The sequence below is a fragment of the Trichoderma harzianum genome (genome assembly GCF_003025095.1).
Source record: "Trichoderma harzianum CBS 226.95 unplaced genomic scaffold M431scaffold_21, whole genome shotgun sequence".
NCBI classification, from domain to species: domain Eukaryota; kingdom Fungi; phylum Ascomycota; class Sordariomycetes; order Hypocreales; family Hypocreaceae; genus Trichoderma; species Trichoderma harzianum.
This window is the reverse complement of record NW_020209269.1, coordinates 171,486-187,627: the sequence shown is the minus strand read 5'-3', so window position 1 is coordinate 187,627 and position 16,142 is coordinate 171,486. Positions and strand designations below refer to the sequence as shown.

Sequence of the window (16,142 nt, the reverse complement as noted above, 5' to 3'; positions counted from 1 at the left end):
TCTGAAAACTTCTTCTTTTGTAACATCTAACCGTTTCATACAGGTTGCTTCAACGTCTATACGCTAAGTCACAATCATTGTTTCTAATGTAACTCAAACAATTAACTCTTACGATAGTTGCCTATAGACCTAAGCCAAGCGTTAACTACCTTCCCATGGTATTTCGTTTGCTCTCTTCTCTTATAGCCAATTCTGACGCACTAATTCAAGTGACAGTATCTTAAATAGCATATCTTAAGCGTAGCGAGAAATGCTGTTGCCTTCAGGGGCTTAAAGAGGGCAGCGTAGCACCTTGTTTCTGTAAACCAAATGATATCCGAGAAGCCGAAACCTGTGGGTGAATAGTGTAACATTTTAACATCCTGTCATCTTTTAATAACCTCCGGCCCCCAAACATACGGGCACTAATGCTTAGGCTACTTAGTTTACTCTGCAGATGTTCGTGACTACCCTCTTTCTGGACATAACTTCCATGTGTGAAATGCATGGCAGATAGTATATGATTTATCGTCTATGACGCACTGCCTCTCCTACTGGTATACAGCTCATTTGTCATAAACCAGCAGCTACTCGTATGCATCAAAAGCTGAATCCACTAGTATCGAGACCCTGCACTTTGCCTCCTTCCGTTGTGCCGTTTATTTTCCCACCGCCAGTGGTTACATAAAGAACATGCGAATCCCGGCTTGTTCTCCCAAACTGACAGGCCGTTGCCGTCGCAACTTCGAAAGAGCTGGGTGCGCCAGCAACACGGACATATCTGCCATCTGGAGCAGCCGCAAGTACTTTGTTTTCTGAATTTGTAGCTATCCACTTGATGTCTCTGTCGTCGGGGCCAAATATGAAGTCATCCAGTGCCTCTGATGGTAGGGTAATTGTTTTCTTGGGTGCGGTGTTGAGAGGTGCGTATCCATTCTTGTCAATTTGGATTCGATACATGGAGGTTTCAGGGCTGCCCGTGGACGGATTGGTTGTTGATGTATCATTTGTAAACCATAAAAACCCATCGTGGATGTGAATACCGTTAATGCCAATAGTTACGGGCTGTGATGGGGCAGTGTCCTGTGGCGGGAATTGAGCCGCTTTATCCACCGTGCCCTTAACCACGTCAACACGCCAAATAGTGTTCAATATCGAATCCGCTAGGAGAACTATGTGACTGCTTTGAGGAACTGTTGTCGCGCCGTTGAGTAGAACCGCATCGGGAATAGAAGTAATCAGCCTTGGATAAGAGGACTGGCCATGTCTGAAATCGATGCTCCAAAGACGAGATGTCCCTTTAACACCCCCTGTTGACTGGCTAAAATTTCCGCCAGCAACAGCAAAAACGTCTGTAGATGTTTCTACTATCCCAAATAAGCTGGTGACTGAGTCTATGGTAAATAGACGGGTAACGGTTGGCGAGAGACAGTCCAAGTCAGAAACCTCGTATAGTGTAGCGTCTGGCAGGAAACTTGTGAGAAGGAGATTGCCATTGGCTCGAACGGCAATATTCTCAATCCAAGTGCCGGCGGGAAATTGAGCAATGACACGATTTGGAAGGAGACGCGATTCGCGATGGTTCAATTGGTGGAATGAAGGCGGCGGCAATGCGACCAGTGAGGCGACTAAGGTCAGAAAACTGCATGTTGCCAGAAACAATGACTTGGAGACCATTGTTGCTATAACTTTTTTGAGGAATTCCAATTAACCGACGTTTCCACAGCACTTAAAATGCAAATGATAAAACAAAAATGTTTTGAAGTCAAGATATGTTCTTAACGACACAATAATAACAAGACTAGTAGTAAATAAATAATTAAAAAAGTCGGGTTTCGCCCAACTTCACAGCCATCACTAGCAGATCCTACTGACGTAAGTACATGCAACTTGCTGTGAGACTTGCTCATACGGTGGAATCCTTCAACCTTGGAAAGCGATCTGATTGAACCAACTAGAAGTTGGATGAAGGATCGCTGAATCCTTCAGAGTCATCTCATCAGACATATAATACTCCACAAATTTTGAGATTTCCATGCAACGGCTTACCACTAGAGTGAAAACCCCACTGATAGTCCATCCAAGCCACGGTTAAATTCGTCATTCACTCATATTCTTTGGGCACAATGCAATCATCGGCGAAACAACGAGCCAATTAAGTCGATAATCTCATCAACAAAATAGAATTCCCATGTATTCAGCTACTTAGTAGTTTTCATGAAGTTATCCGTGCTCCGTGAATCTATAACTAAGGAATCATCTTGGCCGCCCTCATCAGATCCAAGGCCTCTGTGTAATTCTTTAACACATCTGAGCTCTTTTCAAATCCTGTGGCTGCAAACTTGGTCAAGTCATACTGCCGATCGAATATAGGCATTGATGTGAGCACATCCATGAACTCCCAGCTAGTTTTCCCGATAATACCTGGGATCAAGTCATGCTTAGTCTCGAAGCTCGCCCATTCATCGCGATGTTGAGACATGTATGCGGCCACGCTAAGACTGGGCGTTTCTTCTGGAGCAATGCCTTCAAGGCCAAACATGTCGCAAATTGACGCCCATTTCTCGGCCCAATTATTTCCCTTGGTGACTGGAGAATCTCCAACATTATAAACCTCGCCATTTGGGGCTTCTTTCAAGCTGGAAGCAAAAATGTGCGCTCTGGCCAAGGTCGTTTGGCCAACTTCGGTGTAATGACTGTTGTAGACAGCCAGAGGACCAGGGTACGGAAGAGGTTTCTTTGTCCCCGAGGAATTTTTCTCACGGTATGCGTAGAAGCTAAGGAAAATACCCAAAGCCTGGACATAATTCATTGCATTACCGCCACCGGGGACGAAGCCAATCTAGATTCCATCAGTCAAGCGCTATCGTCATAAGTCACAAGGGACCTTACCACTAAATCTGGGCGAATCTCCGCAAAACGCCAACTCTTTCCAGCAGAAAGTTTCTGGAGTGCATCATACTGAGCATAATAGAAGACTTGATCCTCGTATGGCTGAGGAATACGCGGGTCTGTCTCCTTGGCAGGGACTTTGGGAAATCCCAGTTGCGGAACATGCACAAAACCGTATGACTATCGAATAGGAGATTAGTTTATATAAATAATCTGGGATGAATTGGGCGCAACAACCTTGCCTCCAGTTTGCAGAGTCCAAAACCTCAATTTTGGACTGACTCGCTCAACTGCCTGAATTGCCGTTTCCAGTATGCGAACATTGACCTCTTTGAGGATGTCAAAGCCTTCGAAATCTGAAGCTCCAGCGGGTTGAACATATGCTAAAAAGAGCATTCACTTTAGCTTTTCACAACGATGCTTTGGTAAGGGGTTGATCCTAAGTCATACCCGCAAAATACACATCAGTTACATCCTTGATGCCTTCAATATCCGCCAGCTTGGCAACCACATCATCTATGCTCTTGGTGAGGTCGATGCCATGAGCCAGTGTAAGGCGGCTATCTTCGGGCAGAAAAGACGTCGATTTGTCTAACGGTCGATTTGTGAGGCCAATAACACGTTGAAACGCCGTGGTGGTGGGATACTTGAGAGCCTCGCGCAAAAGGGCCCATCCAGTGATGCCGGAAGCTCCAAACACCAAGGCGGTGCGGTTTTCAATAGTAGAGATGGAAGACATTTCCGTAATATTTGATGAGTAGTCGTGAAGCAGAAAACGAAGACAAGTTGTTTTACTCTGTGAGCAAGAAATTGTCTAGCCACTCTGGAGTCATTAAATACCTAGTGCATATGTATGCTTTCGCTAGCAAAACAAATACAATTACTATTCAAATCTTCATTGTTCCAACTTCATGAAGCGAAGTCTCCCTTGCGCCCTCTGTCGCGAAGACCAATCTGGCGGAGCGAGAGCGAAAACGACTTAAGCTGGTCCCAGAGAAATGACTAATCGCGCCGTCGCCGAATTCGATCCCTGCAGCATCCAGCCAATAAAGAGGCGTTGTTCCGGGGCTAGAGCTGACCAAGACGGCATCAAGAATTCATCCTTGTCGATCGCGTCTCCGTCATGTCCGTCCGCTCCGCCAGAATCGGACGAGAAGCGATGATACTCCGCACTATGAACTTTCACCACGTGCCTGCTACCATCTGTTGTACTGCTGAGATCAATAATCCGCTGCGGAATTGAATTCCCTGAGTCAGTCGAGAATTATGCCTGCTATTTTTTCCATATGACTGTCTTGCTGTGACAAGCAATACTTTGTACCTCCCTACACTACCTAGAAGCCATCGACACTGGCGATGGAAACCTAGGGCACTCGTAGATATTAAGCCACGCGGAGTAGATATTTCAATCTTTGCCTTGTTTATCCTATAAATCAAGCTTTGCCAGCATGGTAGATATAGTATTTCATGGTATGCTATGCGCACGAAGAATTATTCTGCTACTCTTCATTTATTCTGATAGCCTTCATCTTCGCTACCCTACATCTCATAAAGTGAATAGCGGGATAATATCGAGAGCAACATTTAACCCACCACTCGGTCCATGGTACGGAGTACGTACTGCCTAGTAGGTACCTGCCGCTATGTACCTTTGCCCTGAATTATGGAGGCAGGTACGGAATGTTTCGGGCCGAGCCTATAGACCCACTTATCCTGGTCACCTATAAAACTTCGCTTCGCTGGCGAGCTTTTCAGTTTTCTTTTTCTTTTTTCTTCTTTACGTCGACAATACTTCAGTATGTGCACCCCCAACTGCTCAACACCACTGCAACGACATTTTGCTAATAAATCGCCCACAGGAGAATCATTTCTATAGTATTCGTCTCTTGCTTTGGTTCCCAAAAGAGCCATCGAATCCACCCTGGTTGATGATTGTATATCCTCGATATCCAAGAGTGAATATTTTTTTGGTCCTCTCGAATCATCCGAAAGGATGGCGGCAGAAGCCTTGTGCATCTGCTGTATAGAGAGTTGTTTTTCTCTTGATGATCTCGACCCCGTTGATGGTCTGCCTTCGGGCGCATTGGCGGGGTGGATGTCGATGGACGTCTGACAGGCTTTTTTCTTTTCATTGCATTTCCGAGGCTTGCCTTGGATGTGAAGAAGAGTCGAATCCACGTGCCATTCCCCACCCCCCACGTTGCTCTGATAGAAAATTTTGCTCGTCCACAACGAGTTCCGATAGAGGCTTCAGCGATGCTTCCTCCCGCAATGCGTATCCCTGGCCAAAAGTCTTCGCTTTTTCATCCGTAGAACGTACTGAACCAGGTGAATAGCAATAAGATTCAAGCCGATGATCCAATAAATGTGACGGTAATGAAATCGCCTGGGCTCTCTGGCCAATTCGTGGTGTTGTGAATATTAATCGTGATACGCGGTACGAGACCTCTGGTACGTAACCACGTGGTATCAAAGTAGGAGGCCAAAAGGAAGGAAAAGAAAGGAAGAGCGTAGGGAGGTTGATGGCATTGCTTACACAGGTAGTTATACAAAACGGTATGTGGAAGTTTTATATCACATCTAGCAGAGATAAGTAGGCATGAGGGTGGTGTAAAGTACGGAGAAATCTTAAGACGTCAATATTCATCTCGTGCTATGCGTCTATGCGTTGAAGACAATGTCTATAATTCCCATTGGTGATCCAACCACGGTATAGAATCCTTTCAGGTCGAAGCGGCTATCTGCACGCTTGACAACTTCGGTCCAATCTGACGCCTTTCGCTCTTTCGAATTGTGATTTACAAACATCTGTAAATCGACAGCTCCAAGAAGTCTTCGGGTCGAGAGCGGTACTACGGGCTTGCCTTGCTCGTCATAATCTGGGGGAATAATATTGTCAAAAATGATGATGTGCACTCCAGACTTGAGCACCGGAAGTAAGTTCCGTAAGATCTGCACTACGTATTTGTCGGACCAGTCATGGAAAATCGACTTGAATAGGTAGGCATCGGCTGTGAGAGTTTGTGGTTCGAAGAAATTGTACGCATTGAATGAGATGCGTGATGCGTGTTCGGTTGAAGTTATTACCTCATTAAAACTGGGTTCGACATCTGGAAAGTCTTGAACAATCAGTTTCAGCTTAGGATGGGCTTTTGCAAGTAGAAGACTGATGTGACCCGTCGATCCGCCAACCTGTGAAAGAGCATCAATTAGCACACACGTCATTGTCATCTTGTTACAATAGTCGACAAAAGGAGAAAGAATAGAAAGAGAAATTGACATCCACATACATCTACCACGGTCGCATTTCCAAGACTTTCCCAGTCAAATTTTTCGAGTACCTGGGCCGTCAGTTGCGTCTGAGATAATGCCTTCATGGCCAAAGCAAATCGCTCGGCACGATATCCTTTCGGCCTCCCAGGCTCTTCATACGACTCGGCAAACGCCCAGTAGGCCTTTCCACGGACCTTCCCTCTGTCGCTTGCCAAATATTGGGGACAATGCTCTTCTTCCTCGCTATGTGTCTTATGTCCGACGTAAAACTTCTGAAGAGCGTCTACTCCGACTGCAGCAGCGGGACGCACGTCTTCCATGCAGTGTCCTATGAATGCACTCCTGGCGGCGTCGCGAGCAACGTACGCAGATGCTGCTGAGTGCACGATGCGATCTGACCCGGGCGCTTCCTCAAGGAAAAAGAACATGGTGAGCGCTTGCTTCAAGAATCGACGGACTGTCACTTCGGGAAGCTGGATAGCAGCGGCAATCTCAGCATAGCTGCTAGAACCATTTAGCGGAACAAGATGCCAGATATCGAACCGATTGAGAAAGTCCAGAATCAGTCCGTCGGCATTGGGCTTGAAAAGGTGTTAGCTGTGATGAACTAAGGAAGCTACGAAGATGGAAAACTCACAAAAAGACACTGCTGAATCAGGTATTCAGTTGGCCCAGTAGCTAGATGTAGCATTCTCGTCAGAGTTTCGACAAGCTGTAATCGAGGACCCTGCACCTCAGGAGCAGGCGAAAGGAGGTCGGGGGCATCTTCAGAGAATGATGGCTGCGGACTGTTGCGTTCCTGAAGCGCAGTGGTTAGAGTAGTTGTCAAATCAACAACACGAGCGGCAAGGCTCTCCAGTGTAAGGTCTGATTGGGCCATGCTAAAGATTTTGAATCAAAGATACCGCATATAGACATACAAGACGCAATAGTCCTTGCTCCTTCCATTATATAGACCTCGTATATAACCTTATCCGGAGTATTAATAGGTAGTGTGACTTTGTGACACTTTAGAAGCAAGATGTAATAGAAAAAATGGGGAAATTAAACCCCAATGGGAAAGCATGGTATAAAGAGAAAAATAAAGGAAAAGAGCCGCTGCAGGAGCAAGTGTGCAAGGCTCATCTTTACGGAAGCTATAGTTGTTAGTGGGTGGTCACAAACACGCCATCCGCGTATTTACAATATCGGCTTCTCTTGTCATAGCAGAATATATGTATATCATTGGTGGGATTGTTACTTGGGCATGTAAAGTACTACTCAAATAGAGATAGATATCGCACGTATCCAACCAATTACAGTAAATATCTGGAGCTTGTAGACTATGGGGGTAAAATGACGAGCTCTTTTTTTTTTTGTCGTCTTCAGTGTAAATGTATACTATACCGAGTACATGTGGCGTACTATATCCAGAGTCCCATAGCATAGCGCATCAGCATTCGGAGTATTGTACTTGGGTAACTTAAAGATGTCCTGTGGGTGATGTTTAGAGAATGTGGCTAAATAGCGTACGAACGAGTTAAGAAAAAAATTAGCCTGATGTGGTCTCATTCTCAAATTGTATAGCTGTAGCCAGTGAATCGGTGAATTTACAGCCGGCACATTCTTTACCCATTAATTAATTCCCCTGTATCTGCCTCTCACCCCGGCGACTTTTTCTGATGAATAGCGGCATTCGCAAAGAGTAAGCCTACAAATGCAGACTTAGCCAACTACCTATCTGGTGTAGTCAGGTATAGATTAGTGGGCTGTCCACTGTATTGACCACATCGTATCGTTCAACAGTTCACAGTTTGCAGCATTCTCTTAAATGCGCCCTTTACAGTGTCCGTCCTTTACGCTCCATCTAACCACTGGTTTCCAGCAAACTTAGAGCAGAAAAAGAAATGGTAGCTCAAAAGGCAACGAGCGGAGAGTTACTCGAAAAAGTTCGTGAAATTTTCTGTGATGTTACTGGTTTAGATGCAGACGAAGTCGAGGAAGACTCAGAATTAGATGAGCTTGGAGTCGACACTATCTTGGCCAAAGAGCTGGCACGGAAGCTCAGTGGATTCTCTGGTCGCGCGGTAGAGAGCAGCCGGATCCTGGAATCGGAAAATTTCATAGGTGTTGTTCACTACATACAGTCCATTCTCGATATCGGAAATGAAACAACAAGTGGTAATGACAAAGAGACACCATCCAGAAAACAGGCAAAGGATCCAAGGTCCGCTGCCACCAATGATACTCTTCCAGCTTCTGTAATTCAAGAGGCTTTCAGTTCAACAAAGAAAATCACAGATGAACTCATTGTCGATGGCCATATGGGGAATTACTGTGGCGAGGTGATGCCCAGATCAACAGAGCTCTGCATAGCATATCTGGTTGAAGCATTCGAGCAGCTTGGCTGTAGCATCCAGTCAGCAAAGCCAGGAGATAAGCTCAAACGCGTTCCATATTTACCGAAATATGACAAATTCATGGACCTCTTCTATGAACTGCTCCGCGAACAAGCTCTGATAGAGATGGATGGGTCCGAAATTGTCCGAGCAGCACAAAGTTGTCCAACCAAATCAGCGACCGAATTGCTCGAAGATTTACTTCAAGATGAGCCCTCTCATGCGCCAGAGTTTAATCTTGTACAGGTGACTGGACCATCGTTAGCTGATTGCCTATCTGGCAAGCAAGATGGAATCGCACTCATCTTCGGCACAGCCCAGGGCCGCCAACGGGTTTCAGATCTCTATGCCCTATCTCCAATCAATCGCGTCTGGATAGAACAGCTTGCCTATTTCCTGGAACAGCTCGTTAAGAGAGTGCCTCAAAATGGGCAACCGCTAAGAATCATGGAGCTGGGAGCGGGAACCGGCGGCACAACATCAACGGCGATACCTGTCTTGGCGCGGCTCGGAGTGCCTATCGTCTATACCATGACGGACATTTCAGCCTCCTTAGTGGCTGCTGCTAAAAGAAAGTATCGCGAAAACCCATTTATGCAGTTCAAGGTGGTCGATGTTGAATCACAACCTGACCCGGAGCTATTACGCAGTCAACACATCATTCTCTCTACAGCGTGCATCCACGCGACGCGGAGCCTTCCAGTTTCACTGAAGAATATTCATAGTATGTTACGGCCGGACGGGTTTGTGATGCTCTTGGAGCAAACACAGCAAATTCCATGGGTGGATTTCGTTTTTGGGCTCTTGGAAGGTTGGTGGTTGTTTGAAGATGGGCGTCATCATGCACTTGCGCCTGTTACTCATTGGGAGAAAATCATGAAGCAAGTGGGCTTCGGCAATGTGGACTGGACGGCAGGGGAGCGTCCAGAAGCAGGATTGCAGCGCTTGATTATTGGGTATGCGAGTTAGCGGTTCTGTAGATTCCGCATTGAATTTGAGGGGCTTCAGCTTTCGGAGGTCTGAATACAACTGGCTTGAATGCTATTTGCGCCTCAGAAGTATTGTGTATACCCGAGGGCTTTGTCCTTAAGATACATAACTACAATATATGAGATATCTCCGGTTTAGTAAAACAAGAATTCGAACTGTTTACAATTGTAAAGTTACTTCGTTCAAGATTATAGTCATGACACATTATGTGTCTCGCTCGCACTATCGCCAGATAGTTCTTTCGCCGACTTGGCTTCTACGAGTATATGTTATTCCAGGGGCAAGTGATAATTTATGTTGGTTTGAGCAGCTTATTATGACTGTGTCTCTTACAAGAGTGCTCTATATATTTGTCAACCAATAGGCTAATACAATGTATTATCCATTTGGGTTGCCGAATGTCTATGTCCGTGTTGGCAATGTTCTTTGGACCAAAACAATACGACATGACAGGATCGCCCATGATAGCAAAAAGCTAATTATATTCTAAACTTGCGTACCAAATTTGTTATTCATCATCGATATCTGCAATTTGTCGACTTAATTTAGAAAGTATTCTTACAGGGCTGATCGAGAAGTAATCAAATACTCAAATCATATGATATATCATACACTTTGTTTGTATGTAAATCTACCAAGCAGTAGCGCTCTAATTCATACTATTGCCTCTCCGTATCCCACTGGAGCTACATAAGCTGAGTATGCTTGTACCGAAGATATCCCATCGCTAGCAGCATACTAAGATGTCGATGAAAGTCCATTGGTGTATGTGTAGGACACCCAAATTCTACACATGCGATTATGACTTTTGCCAGGCATGGATGAAATTACCAGTGATGTTGAGAAGTGAAAAGTATTTATAGATAAGGTACTAATGAAATAAAAATATCTGGCCTAATTACCAAAAGAGGTTTGCCTCGTTACTGTATGATTACATTTCATCCAAAACGTTCTTGATGAAACTGTATACAGCCTTTCGTGCGCGGATTCCCTCAGGCAGCTCCAATTCCCAGTTGAACCCGTGCCACATACCCTCAGATACGAGCAGTTCCGTTTTACCCCCAGCCTCCCGTAACTTCCAATACAGTCTCACACACTGGCTCAAAAGTAAGTCCCTAGTACCAGTGTTGATGACTGTAGGTGGAAAAGGCCCGCTCAGTTCAGCATAGATTGGTGATATCAGCTCGTCCTTTAGATCCACTCCGCCAGCGTATAGAGTGCTCATTGCTCCAACAAGAACATTGTTATCGACTAGGTCACGGCCATCATTAAAGACATTCGAGTCACCAACACCCGAGAGATCAGTATTGGGAGTGTAAAAGGCTAGAGCAGCAGGCAGTTCAAGACCTTCCCGCTGCGCCCTCACGTTGAGTGAGAGCATGATTTGGCCGCCAGCAGAGCTGCTCAGGCCGACAATATTCTTGGCACCAAACTTGACAATCATCTCACGGTAAACAGTGAGACATTGTTCGATGGCGATGGGATATTTGACCTCGGGAGAAAGATCATAATCGACAGAGTAGACTGTCAAACCAAGTTCGCCAGCTATCATGAGGGCTGTGCGCTCCCTAGCAGTGCCCATAACGAAGCCTCCTCCATGAATGTCGAAGATAACTCGCCCCTTATATTTGGGATCTGGCGAGGAAGAGCCTATAATAAGGACGGGAATGCCACCCATGGTGATCTTCTCTGTTTTGAGATTGAACTTCTCAATGAGACTTTCTTCCACGGGCTCTTCCGCAGCATGAAACGCCTGGCGAGTCACGGTTACTGCTTGGATGGCTTCTATTGGGATACCCTCTGCCGCAGAGAGAAATTCGACAGCCTGAGGGCTGATAGTGGCTTCTTGTGCTGGGGTGATGGGAAGAGGCATTTTCGTATAGAAAGAGTTTTGATCTGATTGATGATTTATAGTTGATGGGCTATGGTTGATGAGTTGTAAAGCATTCAACGGGGAGTCTCGCATTTTTATAAGTTGGTTATACGTGTACAACTACCTACATAGAGAACCTTTATCGCCGCATTTCTGAAATCGGACATAGGCAGACGTAGCATTCCGACGTACCGACAACTCCTTTTCACCGTATTTCATCTGATGATGGCATGAATATCGACACTTTGCATTTCATTTCAATTCTTTCGTAGCCAATCAGACTTGGTACAACCACTAATAGGTAGACTGCCCCTCAGTATGGAGGCGGCCGCTTCATCGTTCAGAGCGGCCGCTCGAGATATAGGAGCCGCCGCTCAAGGTATAGGAGCCGAGTCCTAGTCTCAATGTAGAAATTTTGATGACACAAGGGTCAACTATATCTTTGTCGCCCCATCTCTTCTTCTCGATACTGGGCCAGACATTTTCTTCAAACTCTGCAGTCATGAAAGGTGTTTCCCTGGACACTGTCCGCACTTCCAATGCTACCCTCAAGAACCTCGGCCCAGGACTTGTTGCTGTATTTGTTGGGGGCACAAGCGGTATCGGAGAGTCAATCTTGAAGGCATTCGTGGGCGCTACTGCAGCATCAAAGGTCTACGTTGTAGGTCGAAGCCAAGATGCTGCCAATCGCATTATAAAAGAGTGCCGACAAGTCAACGAAACGAGCGAGGTGGAATTTCTGCAAGCCGACGTCTCTGAGATAGCAAACGTCGACCGCGTCTGTTCCGATATTATCCAAAGAGAAAAGCGGTTGAATCTACTAGTGTTAACGACGGGAATATTGACTGTTGACGGCAGAAACGGTACCACTCACCTCCGGCTCAATGGATAAAAATGCTAATTAATTGCCAACCTGAACAGAATCACCTGAAGGTCTCGATCGTAAAATGGCCGTCCACTATTACTCGCGCATGCGTTTCATCTCGAATTTGCTTCCACTTCTCACAAGCTCTGCGTCATCTTCCCAGCTGTCCCGCGTCATGACCGTGTTGGGTGCCGGCATTGGGAACCGGATGGTAGAGAGTGATCTTGATCTGAAGTCCAACTTTTCTCTATCTAATTGCGGCGCACACTGCGGTGTAATGACGGATTTAATGCTCGAGAGATTCGACGCTACATGGAAAGGAACAGCGTTTGTTCACACGGCTCCTGGTGTGGTAAAAACAAACCTCGGATCAGGATTGCCGACCTATTTACGAGCTGCGTTCAAAGTTGCGGGGCCATTGCTAGCTCCATGGACAGTTGGACTACAGGAGACAGGAGAGAGGCATTTGTTCATGGCGACTTCGAACCGATATCCCCCATCGGAGCTTCCGAACGACTCTAGCTGCGGCGCGCCGACTGAGAAGAATGGTGTGGCCGAGGGGAGCGATGGAGTTAGAGGGTCGGGGGCTTATTTACTGAATTGGGATGGACAGATACAGAAGCAGAATAGGGACCTACTGGAAGAATATCGGCGAACAGGCATGGCAGAGAGGATATGGAAGCACACAATGGCTGTATTTGACAGTTGCAGTAAAGACAGAAATAGCTAATAATGACACGTGTTATTCTTGCTGTTTCCAGTAGTCTCAGTAATCAATAGACGAGGGAAGCCCTTGAAGACACTTGAAATCTTGCCAAGATGTGTGTCAGAAGTTCTAGACTGTTGTGGTGACAGTTGAAAATTTGACGTTGCCGTGGTATTCTTTCGCCATCGTTGCATCGGCGCTTTTTAAGTCAGAATGGCAGCTAATTAAGTTTAAGTAGTGGTCTGTGCTTTGAAGATTGACACGATCTCATGTCCTCAAAACAAGCTACTTTTTTCCTTCTGCATTCGGCCCGCCTGGATTTACCTTGGCGATCATGGCCAACGAAGTGATGCACATTTAGCCGGCGAAACTGGTGGGACAGTGGTGTGTAGACAATACAGGTAGGTAGTAGCCTCGACATTGCGTTTGCGCTAATATATTCCTTTGGCACGTGTAAGCCAATTTGAAACACATCAAAGGAACCAAAGATTGCTGATCTATCACCTCCTAGATTCGACTGTCTACTGCCTGATAACCACTATACGTAGTGTCTGTCTCAGTTTTGCAGATTCAACCGCTACCTCAAGTGCTATCTAAAAGGTTACGCTGCAATTTCTATCCATCAATAAGCCAAGTAGTCGTTGGCATAGGGTATCCAAGTGGTAGTTCCGAATAGGTATGGTATGTATGTCATATAGATCCTTCATGTGCACTTATCAATCTCCTACCCATCTAGTCAATATTCGCGAAGCTAGCGGGTAGTAGCAGGTACGGTGCGGAGAACAATTAATTTCTCCGTTGAAGAAGTTCGTGCACAGATACAGAGTCTATCTAACGGTCACTGCTGGCCAATACTACACACCTACCTAGTATAGCATTGCATTCTTGGCAGTGTTACATACATGTCAGATAGGATTACATGCAGTGCGCTTACTGTAGTACTCGTAGCATTGCATTCCCATCAGAAACAACCAAGTCTGCGTCGCATCGCGTCGAGCAGCAGCAGAGACGTTTAGTAACTGCCAATGAAGCATTCTCTAACCCATGCTTGACACGCTGTCAAAGGATGTAATCGGCATCATTTCCGTCTTACGGAACCACTCGCGCCTATCTCCAAAACTAAACCCTACCAAAAGGCGGCCTAGGGCGGGCCAGGGCGGCCCGGGGAGGGGTAGCACTCGGCATGGAATCTGGCCGGATTTGTTCGGGCATGCGGCGTGCAATCTGGCCGCTCGTATGTTGATATTGTCATCGCATCTTGGGAGTTTGTATCCATTTAACCATCCTATCCTCTCGCTATGTAAGCGGGCAATCCGGACTCCGGAAGGGTTACAGCAGTTCGTTGATTTCTGCTTTGACCATTGACTGTGACATTGGAAACTTTGGGACAACGTCGTTTTCCCGCCTTGGTAGTATTGTTTCTCAGGAGTCAAGTCAAATCCGTCGGTTTTGCTCCCACCCCACAGCCATGCCCGTCACTCCTCGGCTCCGCTCCGCGTGTGATGCGTGTCACCAGCTGAAAGTTCGATGTTCGGGATATTTACCCTGCGATTCGTGTACGGAGTCGTGCAGAACATGTGTCTTTAGCATGTCAAATAGGCTTGGCCGGCCCTTGGGTTCGAAAAACAAACGTGCGGCGGCAGCAGGTGAGACATCTTTTGGCTCGACAAGTAATCCGGCATTGAACGCTAATTCGATGAGACGCAGGAGGCAGAGAAACACAATCATTAGCGAATCAAAAGAGTGCTGCGAGAAATAAAGGGCCAAGAGAAGCACGCAAGGCACGGAAGCGCTCCTCCATACATCTCGAGAACCAAGTTACCTTATCACCGCGCCCTATCATTGCAACGCAGAGTATTGCAGGTCCTGCAAGCGTGCCGTCGGACAACTCATCCAGTCCAAAAAGCAATGGTCAATCTCCTTTCACTGATGTAAACTCCATGTCCTGGGCTACCTCGCCATTCGAATTCTCTCTGCCGTTCCCAGAAGATAAATGGGGACTACAGGAAGACTTTGCGTCCGCAGATATGGTATGCCTTCTTTTTGACTCCAAATTGGTATCAGCCAGATCGATTAACGATGACTCAACGCAGACCCGAGGCCTATTCCACCACGAAGAGACGTTCGAGAAAGAACATGATCCAACCTTTTCCGAGGCTTCAGCGGCAAGCCAATCAGAACTGGCACATCTGTTTGCGATTCCACCAACAACGGTACCGGTTTCAGCAGATCTCTCTCAAAGTGTATCAATGAGCCAGGAAGAGAGAGTGTCCAATACTCCCAGCCCACTTCAACACTCCAGTGTTTTGACTTGTACATGCCTCCAGCAGCAAACGAGTTTGCTCTGCAAATTAAGAGGCTCAGAGGTCTTTAGACCCGGGGGCAAGATGTCAATGAAGAGTATTCTTGCGAATATGCAAGAGGCTCAGACAGCTTGGCTTGGTTTGACTAGCTGTACTAGTTGCATGCGAGGCGACGATCAAGAAGTGCTGATATTGGCTCTAATGTGCGTTCGATCGATGCTGTTACAGCTTCAAAACGTGAGTTGGGCCTGCGGTGGGAATCAAGATGTATCACTTACCGCATCGGAGCATGTTTCTCCTGGCATCAGTGCAGAGGGAGATGTGGAGCTTGAAGTGGTGACGGTTGGGGATTTTGAGCTAACCGGTGATGATAAATCATCCTTATTATATATGCTCTGGTCCATGATGGTCCAGAAAGTCAATACCGTGTTGGAGTCTTTTAGGAGCGTATTAGAGCGCAAGAAGGTGTCCGGAGGCCGTTTTTCAGAGCCAGGAGCTCTCTTATCTGGTGATTTGTCAATGGTGGAACATACTATAGACGGGCTCACTCATCTATCAAGGTCTATCTTGGCTTCTCCTAGAAAGACAAGAGATGCGTAAGCCCATGAGCGACCCAATATTCTCAATTTGTCGAAAATGTCATAGACGGCTATTGGAGTGTTTAGATGTATCGGAAAATATACCCATGTATATGCCTTTGTGTGTCCTGTTCTCATTTGTGTTATTGAAGTAATTTGTTTCAAAAGCGGTGCCTCATTGAGTTCGTCAAATGAATTTGTTTCTATTGATTTAACGACTTTGAATGTTAGTTTGCAATAGAAAACACAAGAAAATGTGATCAAATAGCTTCTAATTAGTGTTGCAAACCCCCATTGAGAAATAA

General features: G+C 46.1%; 7 protein-coding genes across 7 annotated transcripts; 3 read left to right on the top strand and 4 right to left on the bottom strand.

The window, feature by feature from the left end:
- Positions 1 to 133: 133 nt before the first annotated feature.
- On the bottom strand, positions 134 to 1,742 carry M431DRAFT_513288 (hypothetical protein). The gene has a single exon (XM_024919989.1). The coding sequence runs from the start codon at positions 1,654 to 1,656 to the stop codon at positions 580 to 582; it is 1,077 nt and encodes a 358-aa protein (XP_024768664.1). The 5' UTR covers positions 1,657 to 1,742; the 3' UTR covers positions 134 to 579.
- A 405-nt stretch (positions 1,743 to 2,147) lies between these two features.
- Positions 2,148 to 3,779, bottom strand: M431DRAFT_127131 (hypothetical protein). Its single transcript, XM_024912316.1, has 4 exons — positions 3,322 to 3,779; positions 3,109 to 3,254; positions 2,872 to 3,051; positions 2,148 to 2,821 (listed from the first exon to the last, which is right to left on the bottom strand). Exons 1-4 carry the CDS (start codon positions 3,608 to 3,610, stop codon positions 2,228 to 2,230), a joined length of 1,209 nt encoding a protein of 402 aa, XP_024768663.1. The 5' UTR covers positions 3,611 to 3,779; the 3' UTR covers positions 2,148 to 2,227.
- Positions 3,780 to 5,488: 1,709 nt separating this feature from the next.
- M431DRAFT_127128 (hypothetical protein) lies at positions 5,489 to 7,052 on the bottom strand. The gene is made up of 3 exons (XM_024912315.1): positions 6,782 to 7,052; positions 6,162 to 6,725; positions 5,489 to 6,063 (listed from the first exon to the last, which is right to left on the bottom strand). The coding sequence occupies exons 1-3, from the start codon at positions 7,022 to 7,024 to the stop codon at positions 5,533 to 5,535; spliced, it is 1,338 nt and encodes a 445-aa protein (XP_024768662.1). The 5' UTR covers positions 7,025 to 7,052; the 3' UTR covers positions 5,489 to 5,532.
- Positions 7,053 to 7,842: 790 nt separating this feature from the next.
- M431DRAFT_513285 (hypothetical protein) lies at positions 7,843 to 9,668 on the top strand. The gene has a single exon (XM_024919988.1). The coding sequence runs from the start codon at positions 8,031 to 8,033 to the stop codon at positions 9,489 to 9,491; it is 1,461 nt and encodes a 486-aa protein (XP_024768661.1). The 5' UTR covers positions 7,843 to 8,030; the 3' UTR covers positions 9,492 to 9,668.
- Positions 9,669 to 10,350: 682 nt separating this feature from the next.
- Positions 10,351 to 11,450, bottom strand: M431DRAFT_513284 (hypothetical protein). Its single transcript, XM_024919987.1, has one exon. The coding sequence runs from the start codon at positions 11,383 to 11,385 to the stop codon at positions 10,444 to 10,446; it is 942 nt and encodes a 313-aa protein (XP_024768660.1). The 5' UTR covers positions 11,386 to 11,450; the 3' UTR covers positions 10,351 to 10,443.
- A 437-nt stretch (positions 11,451 to 11,887) lies between these two features.
- On the top strand, positions 11,888 to 12,980 carry M431DRAFT_500646 (hypothetical protein; the record flags this gene model as incomplete). The annotated part of the gene is made up of 2 exons (XM_024917938.1): positions 11,888 to 12,248; positions 12,307 to 12,980. 2 exons carry the CDS (start codon positions 11,888 to 11,890, stop codon positions 12,978 to 12,980), a joined length of 1,035 nt encoding a protein of 344 aa, XP_024768659.1.
- Positions 12,981 to 14,297: 1,317 nt separating this feature from the next.
- On the top strand, positions 14,298 to 15,960 carry M431DRAFT_535173 (hypothetical protein). The gene is made up of 3 exons (XM_024920945.1): positions 14,298 to 14,602; positions 14,664 to 14,986; positions 15,050 to 15,960. The coding sequence occupies exons 1-3, from the start codon at positions 14,425 to 14,427 to the stop codon at positions 15,857 to 15,859; spliced, it is 1,311 nt and encodes a 436-aa protein (XP_024768658.1). The 5' UTR covers positions 14,298 to 14,424; the 3' UTR covers positions 15,860 to 15,960.
- Positions 15,961 to 16,142: the final 182 nt, after the last annotated feature.

What these genes read in the sequence shown, in the direction of transcription:
- M431DRAFT_513284 (XM_024919987.1), bottom strand. Translation starts at nt 11,385, where the DNA reads ATGCCTCTTCCCATCACCCCAGCACAAGAAGCCACTATCAGCCCTCAG.
- M431DRAFT_513288 (XM_024919989.1), bottom strand. Translation starts at nt 1,656, where the DNA reads ATGGTCTCCAAGTCATTGTTTCTGGCAACATGCAGTTTTCTGACCTTA.
- M431DRAFT_535173 (XM_024920945.1), top strand. Translation starts at nt 14,425, where the DNA reads ATGCCCGTCACTCCTCGGCTCCGCTCCGCGTGTGATGCGTGTCACCAG. An exon ending in CAAACGTGCGGCGGCAGCAG is followed by an intron (nt 14,603 to 14,663) that starts GTGAGACATCTT and finishes GATGAGACGCAG; the next exon opens with GAGGCAGAGAAACACAATCA. An exon ending in ACTTTGCGTCCGCAGATATG is followed by an intron (nt 14,987 to 15,049) that starts GTATGCCTTCTT and finishes GACTCAACGCAG; the next exon opens with ACCCGAGGCCTATTCCACCA.
- M431DRAFT_127131 (XM_024912316.1), bottom strand. Translation starts at nt 3,610, where the DNA reads ATGTCTTCCATCTCTACTATTGAAAACCGCACCGCCTTGGTGTTTGGA. An exon ending in CTCTGCAAACTGGAGGCAAG is followed by an intron (nt 3,052 to 3,108) that starts GTTGTTGCGCCC and finishes CCTATTCGATAG; the next exon opens with TCATACGGTTTTGTGCATGT. An exon ending in AGATTCGCCCAGATTTAGTG is followed by an intron (nt 2,822 to 2,871) that starts GTAAGGTCCCTT and finishes GATGGAATCTAG; the next exon opens with ATTGGCTTCGTCCCCGGTGG.
- M431DRAFT_513285 (XM_024919988.1), top strand. Translation starts at nt 8,031, where the DNA reads ATGGTAGCTCAAAAGGCAACGAGCGGAGAGTTACTCGAAAAAGTTCGT.
- M431DRAFT_127128 (XM_024912315.1), bottom strand. Translation starts at nt 7,024, where the DNA reads ATGGCCCAATCAGACCTTACACTGGAGAGCCTTGCCGCTCGTGTTGTT. An exon ending in TGATTCAGCAGTGTCTTTTT is followed by an intron (nt 6,726 to 6,781) that starts GTGAGTTTTCCA and finishes CACCTTTTCAAG; the next exon opens with CCCAATGCCGACGGACTGAT. An exon ending in GAAATGCGACCGTGGTAGAT is followed by an intron (nt 6,064 to 6,161) that starts GTATGTGGATGT and finishes GCTCTTTCACAG; the next exon opens with GTTGGCGGATCGACGGGTCA.